This window comes from Antechinus flavipes, chromosome 5 (genome assembly GCF_016432865.1).
Source record: "Antechinus flavipes isolate AdamAnt ecotype Samford, QLD, Australia chromosome 5, AdamAnt_v2, whole genome shotgun sequence".
NCBI classification, from domain to species: domain Eukaryota; kingdom Metazoa; phylum Chordata; class Mammalia; order Dasyuromorphia; family Dasyuridae; genus Antechinus; species Antechinus flavipes.
This window is the reverse complement of record NC_067402.1, coordinates 236,829,677-236,842,068: the sequence shown is the minus strand read 5'-3', so window position 1 is coordinate 236,842,068 and position 12,392 is coordinate 236,829,677. Positions and strand designations below refer to the sequence as shown.

At 32.5% G+C, this 12,392-nt stretch overlaps 1 protein-coding gene across 1 annotated transcript in view; it reads right to left on the bottom strand.

The window, feature by feature from the left end:
* CNTN1 (contactin 1) overlaps positions 1 to 12,392 on the bottom strand; it is a 250,874-nt gene that overhangs the window by 35,554 nt on the left and 202,928 nt on the right. The window contains exon 16 of the mRNA XM_052000864.1: positions 3,127 to 3,276. Within this exon, the coding sequence (XP_051856824.1) occupies positions 3,127 to 3,276 (150 nt within the window). The remainder of the gene's footprint in view (positions 1 to 3,126; positions 3,277 to 12,392) is intronic.

Below are 12,392 nucleotides of genomic sequence, written 5' to 3'. Positions count from 1 at the left end.
TATTTATCTCTTACCCTTTATTTTTTGTTTTAGATATCATCCTTTTAAATTCAACTCAAAACAAATTGTGTAGTATTTTCTGCTCTCATCTTTTTAATCAAATTGGCTAAAGATTTACCAATTATATTAATTTTTCAGAGAACCAGATTTTATAGCAAATTTTGTTCCAGACCCTTATCTTTATTCCGTTTACTTCTTTATTTGTTTTGTTTTGTTTTTTTGGCCGGGGGGGGGGGGGGGGGGGGCGGGGAGGTGGGGGAGGGAAGGGGAGAAGGGTGTTTCTTGAAAGATTGTGAGAGTTTGTTTTCTCACCAATTTGTCATACTTTTTTCAATTTATTCGACTGAACTATTTACATATAAAAGAATGAAAAATAGATTTATAATTCCTACCATTCATTTCTCATAATTTCCTCTACCCTCAAAAAATTATTTTATTTGCATTTTCAGTTATTTCTGCTTAATTTTCTTTAAGGCAATTCTGTTCCCTCAGGCTTTCTTCCTCTCACCCTCAAACCTTTTCTCCTACTACACTCTCACCTATTTATCACCACTTCTAGTTTTAGAGTTTTACTTATTAATTTGTTTTTCTTCTTTCTATCTGCCTAATTCTTCTCTTCATTTTAAAATCTCAGTAAAATCTCCTTCCTTCCTTCTCCCCTTTAACATTTTTTGTTGGTATTTTTTCATTTTCTGCATTTTTTTCTAAAAAAATATTTCTTTCATTCATTCAGTTAATGAATACTTCTTTTCTGTTTATTCCAGACCTACTGCTTATATTAATTTAGTCCTTCTTTGGCTTCTATATTCCTTATGGAATTCATGTTTCTAAGGCACCTATTTTAAGCTCATTTTTTGAAGGATTTCTGTGTTATTTCCTTGAAGATATCCTCTATCATCTTTTTTTATGTGTGGGTGTGTTGTGCTTCATTCCTAGAAATATCACTTCCTGGAGGTAGAATCAAGATGGTATAGTAAAGCAAACACTCACCTGAGTTCTCCCCCAAAAATTTCCCTCAAACAACTTTTTAAAAATGCTTTCAATCAAATTCTGGAGTGGTAAAACCAACAAAAGGTTTGGATGAAACAATTTTCTAGTGCAGAAAAACTTATAAAGCCTGTCTTAGCAGTATTGTGGTAGGACCTGCAGGCCAGCATAATTCCAGCAAAGCAAATCATATTGGTGTCCCAGTGGCAGGCCTCGGAGGCATTTTAGCAGCAGCAATAGCAGTTTAGGGAGCTCTTAACCCACAGTGAATAAAAGGTTTGATTAACTGGTCAGTAGGAGGCTACAGAATATCATTCGCTGGCACTGGGGGGAGGATTCTGACACACTGTCCATAGGTCTTCTAAGTCACAGTCTACAGCTAAGAGGAGAAGTTCATGGTTCCAGGGGAAAAAAAGCATGCTTGGAGTCAGGAAAGTAATGAGGATATCTCTCCTTAGATATATCCGAAAGAACCAAAAACCTTCAGATTATCCCCCAACTAACTCTGAAAACAATAGCAACAAAGGCCTGAAATTTGGGATAGTACTCTCTACAATTCAGGATCAGAGCACAGTTTTAACATGAAACTAAAAGTCAAGAAATGGGCTTGGAAAATGAGCAAACAACAAAAAGAACAAAAAAGAAACTCAGAAGAAGACAATGAAGTCAAAAGAGCTACAGGCAAAGCTTTAAAGAAAACTATGGATTGGTCATGGACACCCCTATGAGTGTCCATGACCAATCCACATTTTCCAAGTCCTGGAAAATCTAAAAAAAGATTTTAAATATCAAATAAGACTTAATACTTCCTAGCTATGTGACCCTGGAAAAGTCACTTAACACCAACTGCCTCAGCAAAAAAAAAAAAAAAAAAAATTTAAATAAGAGCAATAGAGGAAATATTGGGGAAAGAAACTCATTTCAGTTTATTCAATGTTTTATTTTCAAAATTCAATATGTATTTCAGTGTATTCAGTGGAATACACATCAGGTACATAATACACAATAGTAACAGACCATAGTAATCTAAATTGATAAACACAAAGATTCAAGCTTTTGGGACAAGCACAGACTATTTGATAAAAACTTCTGGAAAACTAGAAACAATTAGGCAGGAACTAGGTATAGACCAACATCTTGTATAGAATTTAGACATAAAGGATGATACTAGGACATATAAAATTTAGACATAAAGGATGATAGTAATTAGAGGAGCATGAAATAGCTTACCTGTCAGATATATGTAAGCAAAGAATTCACTGGCAGATAAGTCATTTGCATTATATTATATTAAAAAGTCCTTGCACAAACAAAATCAATGCAGCCAAGATTAGAATGAAAACATAAAACTGGGGAGGAGAGAATTATAGCAAGTTTTTCTGATTTAGGCCTCATTTCTCAAATATATAGAGAACTGAGTCAAATTCTTAAAAATGATTCATTCCCTAATTGGCAAATGGTCAAAGAATATAAATAGGTTTTTTTCAGAAGAAGACATCAACTGCCTATGTTTTATAGGTAATTTGGGTATATTCTTAACTTCAGAGGATGATCTGCTTCATTAACTGGAAGATATTCTGAATGTCTTTTTTTCTTAATATTTTTTATTTTTTTGTACCATAAGTTAGAAAGTTGGTAAAACTGATGAGATAGTTATAATGAATGAAAGCATATACATGAATTTAATTTCCTACTTATTTTTCAAATTGCCAAAACCCAGATTTCTAAAGTTTATAGTAAGTCAATAAACTACATAATTATTGGTAAATAAAATATATTTTTAAATTGGAAAAATAATTTTTAAATGTTTATTTATGGATATGAAGCAATTCCTCTCAAACTTGGGAATACAACAAAATCATTTATTCAATAATGAAAACCCCCTAAAAAGAACAAATCATTTGATTAGCTCAGTCATTCATAAATACAGGACATGTAATAGTACTGAGATCCCATATACTATATGTTTGTTTACTCTTCATCTCTATTTCCATTTTGTGAGACAATTTTTTAAAACAAAAGTTTACAGAAGGGGAATCAAGACAGTGTGTGTGTGTGTGTGTGTGTGTGTGTGTGTGTGTGTGTGTGTATGTGGGTGTGTGTGGGTGTGTAAAGATAACAATGTTTTTCTCTACATACCAGCACCCTCTGTTTTGATTCTGTTTGATGGTAAACTGGGCTCTCCTGTTCCCAAAATATTGGTTGCTATTACCCGGAATTCATACTCCATCCATGGGATTAGGTCTACTGCCCTTGCTGATTCCATATTCCCTTCAATATTTGGTGGATCTAAATAAAAATAAAGAACACTTTTAATAAAAACTTTTTTTAAAATTAGCTAGATAACTTTTGCTTTATTCTTATACCCAAATTTACTTGCTCATTTTGGGGAAAACATGAAATAACCAAGAAATAAAATGTGAAAACTGGGAGATAATGAAATATATTGCTCAAAAAAACCAGAAAATTATTTTCATGTTGGAATCTAAGAATTATAAAATTTTATATGATTGAGTCTATAGGAATAAGAAATCCTGTAGCTTACAGATTTTTACTGGTACATGTAATGGTGAGAGTTGACAATTTATTCAGCTGCCTAGAGAAACTTGGAATTAGATAGAAAGGTGACAACCAACAGCTATCTTCTGAGATATATGCAGTTTGAAACAGAATTAGCAGAAAATATTAGAATGTCAAGATTCCTTTAGAATTCATTTAGTACAATAAATTCCTTTTACAAATAAAGGGGAAAACTGGCCCAGAAAGAAATGACTTTGCTTTAGGTGATTTAATCAGTAAATAGCAGAACAAGTTTGAAGCAGTGGTATTCATGGTATTCAGGAGGAGTAGCATCTCTGGTGTAAGGGTTTATGGAGCCCTTATAGTATGCACAGGAGCCACATCCTGGTAAACCACCTTGGCATATGGGCTAAACTTGATTGAAGCCTCAAAGCTGTCAGTGAGTTAAGAAGATATCTAGCCCAAGCATGAGACGATGTCCCTCGTAGAACGGAAAGATGAAAATAATGTATTCCAATGACCATGAAGATGGCAGAAGCAGGCATTGTGGAACTCATAGAAACTGGTCATCCATGGAAGATACCAAAAACACCCACTGAATCCCTAATAATACCAATTATATTGATTTTTGTCCTGTCACTGGATTTTGATAACAGAAAGAGAAAGTAAGGGTGATGACTTTGTGCAACTCTGCCTTACTTAAACCCACAAATCAAGACATCACTCCATGACATCATTGGTTCTCTTTGTAAACAAAAAACATTGGAAATGATACATAATAAAGGACATACAATAAAGGTAGATAACATTGATCTAATGGGTCTGAATAACCAGTAGAATGCTGGCATCTTTGACAGTAATAGTTAATTTCAAAATGGGGAGATTTTTGGAGAGGGAAGGGAAGATAATTTCTTTTCTGCACATGTTCGATTTTGATATTATCTCTTGTATATCCAGAAATTGTCCAAAAGGGAGTTAGTGATAACAGACCAGACAAATGATTATTGAAGGAAAGTAAATATTTACTTTCTTTCTGTGTGGGATAAGTTGAGATTAGATGAAATACTATAATGAACTCAGTCCACAAAGCTTCATTATTTTCTCCAATTCCATTCAGTGTCATATGAATAGGAGCAAAGGAACCAGATGGTGAAAATAATCCAGGTTTCAATTGGACAAAGCATAAGCAACAATAAGACAAGAGAACAGAAGCTTAGGGCATAATTGAAATGACTCACCAAGAGGTCAAAAAAGGGAAGGGAAGACATTATACCTAACGCAGGAATTATGGTTTTAAAAAAAGAACTGAGACTTCCAGGGCAGAGCCAAGATGGCAAAGAAGACACACATTTCTTCCTGACCTTCTCCTACAATCCATAGACTAATAAGCAAATCTAGTCTCTGAATTAGCTCTGAACTGGCAGGATACACGAATATTGGGAATGCAATAAATTACCCCTAAAAGGCAATTTTGAAAATCACCAGAAAAGATCTGTTTCAATTGAAAATGAGAGGGAGACAGCCAAGCACAAGCAGGCTGCATACAAACACCAGCGAAGAGTCCCAGGGCAGTCCCCATCGCACAAGGCTCTCCTAGAAGAAATTAAAAAGGCTCAAAAAAGAAAGCTAGAAGAAAAATGGGGAAAGGAAATGAAAATCTTGCAAGAGAGTTGGAAAAGGGCATATAACTTATTAAAAAATAGATTTGATAAAATGGAAAAAGAAAACAACTATCAGAAAAACATAATTTGTGAAACAGAAAAAGAAAATAGTTGCTTAAAAAAAAGAATTTGTGAAATGCAAAAAAACAAAACAACTCATTAAAAATTTTGGACAATTACAAAAAAGAAGTTTTTAAAAGTAAATAAAAAAAAAAAACTAAGAACTAAACAAATGGAAATGAATGACTCAATGAGACAGCAAGTATGAGTCAAGCAAAACCAAAAAAATAGGAAAAAATGTAAAATATCTAATTGGGAAAACAACTGACCTGGAAAACAGATCTAGGAGAGACAAACTAAGGATTATTGGACTCCCTGAAATCCAAGATGGAAAAAAAAAAAAAAAAAAAAAAAAGCCTGGACACTATTTTTCAGGAAATCATCAAAGACAACACTTGAATGTCATAGAATCAGAAGGTAAAATGACCATTGAAAAAATTCACCATACACCTCCTGAAAGAGACCACAAAATTAAAACCCCAAGCAATATAATGGCTATTTCAGAACTATTAGACCAAGGAAAAATTATGACAAGCATCCAGAAAGAAACAATTCAAATACCAAGGAGCCACAATAAGGATTACTCAGGACCTAGAAACTTGCACTTTAAAGGATTTAAAGGATTAAAGGGCCTGGAATCTGATATTCCAAAAGGCAAAGAAACTTGGAATGCAGCCAAGAATAAATTACCCTGATAAACTGAGCATTTTCTTTCAGGGTAGAAGACAGGCATTCAATGAAACTGGTGAATTCCATTTATTTTTGATGAAAAGAGCAGAGCTAAACAAAAAAAAAAAATTGACCTCCAAATATAGAACTCAAAAGAAGCATAAAAAGGTAAAAAGAAAAAAAAAAGTTTAGAGAACTATTTCTGTTATGGGTATACATAAAGAATACATGTATAATCTGGTTTTACCATTATAATATAAAAAAGAAACTAGATGTGGAAAGGGGATTTTAACAGAAAAAAGGAGGGGAGAGTGGAGGTAAAATGAGGGAAATTACATATCAGGAGGAAGCAAAGAAAACCTATCACAACTGCGGAAAAAAAGAGAAGATGGTGAATATTGTGTGAATCTTACTTCCATCAGATTTGGCTCAAAAAAATAACATTAGTATATTTTGTTTCACTGAGAAACTTCTCTCACCTTATAAAAAATTGGGAGGGGAAAAGCAAAAAGGGAAGGCTAAATATAAGAGAAAACAGAAGTAGTAGGGGAGAGTTATAAGAAAGGGGGAGGATTTCTAAAGGGGGAGGACAGCTTGAGGCAAGTAGTGCTCATAAGTAAAATACTGGGGAGGAGGGAAAGGGGAAAAGGAAAGAGAAAAGTATAATTTGGGGTTAATAAGTTGGCAGGAAATACAGAATTAATAGTTTTAACTGTAAATGTGAATAGGGTGAACTCTCCCAAAAAATGTAAGCAGATAGCAGACTGGATTAAAAGCCAGAATCCTACAATATGTTGTTTACAAAAAAACACATTTAAAACAGAGTGATACATATAGAGTAAAGGTAAAAAGCTGGAGCAGAATCTATTATGCTTCAGGTGAAGAAAAAAAAAAAAAGCAGGAGTAGGCATCCTGATATTAGATCAAACAAAAGCAAAAATTGATCTAATTAAAAGGGACAAGGAAGGAAACTATATCTTGCTAAAGGGTACCACAGATAATGAAGAAATATCAATATTAAACATATATGCACCAAATGGTGTAGCATCTAAATTCATAGAAAAGTTAAGAGAGGTGCAAGAAGAAATAGATAGCAAAACTATAATAGTGGGAGATCTCAACCTTCCTCTCTCAGAATTAGATAAATCAAATCACAAAATAAGTAAGAAAGAAGTTAAAGAGATAAATAAAATACTAGAAAAGCTAGATATGATAGATCTTTGGAGAAAATTGAATGGAGACAGAAAGGAGTACACTTTCCTCTCAGCCACTCATGGAACCTATACAAAAAGTGACCATATATTAGGACATAAAGACCTCAAAATCAAATGCAAAAAGACAGAAATAGTAAATGCTTTTTTTTTTCAGATCTCAATGCAAGAAAAATGGCATTCAATAAAAAGCCAGGGTAAAATAGACCAAAAAGTAATTGGAAACTAAATAATCTCATCCTAAAGAATGAATGAGGGAAACAGCAAATCATAAACACAATAATTTCATCCGGGAGAATGACAATAATGAGACAACATACCAAAATTTGTGAAACACAGCCAAAGTGATAATATGGGGGAATTTTATATCTCTAGATGCTTCCTTGCATAAAATAGAGAAAGAAAAGATCAATGAATTGGGCTTGCAACTAAAAAACCTAGAAAAAGAACAAATTAAAAACTCCCAATCAAATACCAAACTTGAAATTCTAAAAATAAAAGGAGATCTCAATAAAATTGAAACTAAAAAAACTATTGAATTAATAAATAAAACTAAGAGTTGGTTTTATGAAAAAGCAACAAAATAGATAAACCATTAGTTAATTTGATTAGAAAAAGGAAAATCAAATTGTTAGTCTCAAAAATGAAAAGGGAGAACTGTACACCAATGAAGAGGAAATTAGAACAATTATCAGGAGTTACTTTGCCCAACTTTATGCCAATAAATTTGACAACCTAAGTGAAATGAAGAAATACCTACAAAAATATAGATTGTCCAGATTAACAGAAGAGGAAATAAATTACTGAAATAGTCCCACTTTAGAAAAAGAAATAGAACAAGCTATTAATCAACTCCCTTAAAAAAAAAAATCCCCAGGAACAGATGGATTTACATGTGAATTCTACCAAACATTTAAAGAACAATTAACTTCAATACTATAAAAATTATTTGAAAAAATAGAGAATGAAGGATTCCTACCAAATTTCTTTTATGACACAGACATGATACTGATACCTAAACCAGGCAGGACAAAAACAGAGAAAGAAAATTATAGACAATCTCTCTAATGAATATTGATGCAAAAGTCTTAAATAAAATATTAACAAAAAGACTACAGAAAATCATCCCCAGGATAATACACCACAACCAAGTAGGATTTATATTAGATCTTCAGGGGTTGGTTCAATATTAGGAAAATTATTAGCATAACTGACTATATCAACAACCACATAAACAAAAACCATATGATTATCTCAATAGATGCAGAAAAAAACATTTGATAAAATCCAACATCCATTCCTAATAAAAACACTAGAGAATATTGCAATAAATAGACTTTTCCTTAAAAGTCAGTAGCATGTATTTAAAACCATCAGCAAGCACCATACGTAATGGAGACAAACTGGAACCATTCCCAATAAGATCAGGGATGAAACAAGGTTGCCCACTATGACTATTACTATTCGATATTGCATTAGAAATTCTACCTTTGGCAATAAGAGAAGAAAAAGAGATTAAAGGGATTAAAGTAGGTAATGAGGAAACCAAATTATCACTCTTTGCAGATGATATGATGGTATACACAGAGAACCCTAGAGAATCAACTTAAAAACTATTAATAATAAGCAACAACTTTAGCAAAGTTTCAGGATACAAAATAAACCCACATAAATAAATCATCAGCATATATATATATATATATATATATATATATATATATATATATATATATCACTAACAAAATCCAACAGCAAGAGATACAAAGAGAAATTCCATTTTAAATAACTGTTGATAGTATAAAATATTTGGGAATCCATCTGCCAAGAGAAAGACAGGAACTGTATGAGCAAAACTACAAAACACTTTCCACACAAATAAAGTCAGATCTCAGCAATTGGAAAAAATATCAAGTGCTCTTAGATAGGTCAAACAAATCTAATACTCCCTAAACTAATCTATTTATTTAGTGCTATACCAATCAAACTCCCAAGAAACCATTTTACTGACCTAGAGAAAATAACAACAAAATTCATCTGGAAGAATAAAAGGTCAAGAATTTCAAGGGAATTAATGAAGAAAAAAGCAAATGAAGGTGGCCTAGCTGTGACCACATCTAAAACTATATTATAAAATTGCAGTCATCAAAACCACTTGGTATTGACTAAGAAATAGAGAAGTCAATCAGTGGAACAGGTTAAGTTCACAGAAAAAAAATAGTGTATATGTGTATATATATATATATATATATATATATATATATATATATATATATATAAAATGGGTATATCTGTATCTATTAGTATTGACAAATCTAAAGGCCCCAGTTTTTGGGATAAGAATTCCCTATTAAATAAAAACTACTGGGAAAACTGGAAATGAGTATGGCAGAAACTAGGCATAGACCCACACCTAACATCATATACCAAGATAAGATTAAAATGGGTTCATGATCTAGACATAAAGAATGATATTATAAACAAATCAGAAGAACATAGGATAGTTTACTTCTCAGATTTGTGGAGACCACTATTGATCACAAAATAGATAATTTTTATTATATTAAGTTTTAAAATGTTGTACAAACAAAACTAATGCAAACAAGATTAGAAAGGAAGCAATAAAACTGGGAAAACACTTTTACATCCAAAGGATATGATAAAGGCCTCATTTCTAGAATATATAGAGAATTAACTCAAATTTATAAGAATTCAAGCCATTTTCCAATTGATAAATGGTCAAAGGATATGAACAGACAATTTTCAAATGAAGAAATTAAAACTATATGTAGTCACATGAAAAGGTGCTGCGAATTACTATTGATCAGAGAAATGCAAATTAAGACAACTCTGACATACCATTACATACTGTCAGATTGGCTAAGATGACAGAAAAATATAAGAAATATTGGAGGAGATATGGGAAAACTGGGACACTGATGCATTGTGGAAACTGTGAATGGATCCAACCATTCTGAAGAGCAGTTTGAAACTATGCTCAAAAAGTTATCAAACTGTGCATACCCTTTGATACAATAGTGTTTCTACTGGGATTATATCCCAAAGAGATCTTAAAGGAGGAAAAGGGATGCACATGTGCAAAAATGTTTGTAGCAACCTTTTTTGTAGTGGCAAGAAACTGGAAACTGAGTGGATGCCATCAATTGATGAATGGCTTAATAAATTATGATATATAAATGCTATGGAATACTATTCTTCTGTAGGGAATGACCAGTAGGATGATTTCAGAAAGGCTTGGAGAGGCCTATATGAACTGATGCTAAGTGAAATGAGCAGAACCAGGAGATCATTATACATAGCAACAATAACACTATACAACAATCAATTCTGATGGATGTGTGTTCTCTTCAACAATGAGAGGATTCAAACCTGTTCCAGTTGTTCAGTGATGAAGAGAGCCATCTACACCCAGAAAGAGAATCATGGGAACAGAGTGTGGAACCCAACATAGCATTCTCGTTCTCTCTGTTGTTATTTGCTTGCTTTTGTTTTCTTTCTCTGTTTTTCTTTTCCTTCCTTTTTGATCTGATTTTTCTTGTGCAGCAAGATAACTGTATAAATACGTAAGTTAATTGGATTTAACATGTATTTCAATATATGTAACATATTGGACTACCTGCCAGCTAGGAGAGAGGATGGGAGGAAGGTGGGGAAAATTTGGAACAAAAGGTTTTGCGAGGGTCAGTGTTGGAAAGATTACCCATGCATATGCTTTGCAAATAAATTAATTAATCAATTATTAGATTTAAAAAAATAATAATAATTCACTGAACACCTACTGAAAGAGACCCCAAAATTAAAACCCCAAGGAATACTGTGGCTAAATTTCAGAACTATAGAACTAAAGAAAAAGTATTAAAAGCAGCCAAAAGAAACAATTCCAAATACCGAGCAGTCCAATAAGGATTACTCAGGACCTAGCAGCTTCCACTTTAAAGGATCAAAGGGTCTCAAATCTGACATTCTGAAAGGTGATAGAACTTGGAATGTGACCAAGAATAAATTACCTGCTAAACTGAGCATTTTCTTTCAGGGAAGAAGATGACATTCAATAAAACTGGTGAATTCCATTTATTTTTTATGAAAAGACCAGAGCTAAATAAAAAAATTTGACCTCCAAATATAGAATTCAAAACAAGCAAAAAAAAAAAAAAAAAAGATAAAAAGAAAATAGTTTTGAGAACTGTCTTTCTGTTATGGGTATACAGAGAGAGTACATATATAATATGATTATCTTATAATATAATATATAATCTAATCTATTATAATATAAAAAAGAAACGATGTGGAAAGGGGATTTTAACAGAAAAAAAGGGAAAGTGGAGGTAAAATGAGGGAAACTACATCTCAGGAAGAGGTAAAGAATATCTATTATAATTGAGGGAAAGAAAGGAGGGTGATGAATATTGTGTGAAGCTTACTCTCATCAGATTTGGCTCAAGAAAAGACTATTAGATATATTTGATTTCACCCAAAACTTCTCTCTCCCTATGGAAAAGTGGGAGGGGAAAGGAGAAAAGAGAAGGGGTAGGCTAAATAAAAGGAAAAACAGAAATAGTAGGGGAAAGGTATAAGAAAAGGGGAGGGTCTAGAAATGGGGAGGACTGCTTGAGGCAAGTAGTGTTCATAAATAAAATACTGGGGAGGAGGGAAAGGGGAAAAGGAAAGAGAAAAGTATAATTTGGGGTTAATAAGCTGGCAGGAAATACAGAATTAGTAGTTTTAACTGTAAATGTGAATGGGGTGAAATCTCCCATAAAGCATAAGAAGATAGCAGACTAGATTAAAAGCCAGAATCCTACAATATGTTGTTTACAAGAAACACATTTAAAGCAGAGCAATACATACAGAGTAAAGGTAAAAAGTTGGAGTAGAATCTATTATGCTTCAGGTGAAGTGAAAAAATAAAAAAGAAGAACTGAAGGGTGGAGGGAATGGATAGGAGGAAGGATAAGGTTAGAAGATAGATGATATAGGAAATGGAATAATACAAGGTTATATTTAACTTTAGCCATTAATTATGAGTTCATGATTGCACAAGAGAAAAATATCATATAACATTCTTCCCTTTCAGTGGATATAAGAATTATACTTATTAAATCAATAGATAAATATTCTTTGGACAAATATTAAAGTAGGAATTCAGAATTTATATTATAAATATATATCATGTCTATATTTGTATATATATTTTGTAAAAATTCATGTCATCCATTTCAAAGTTAATTCAATTAACTGTATAGTTTCTTCTTCCACCTTAATATAA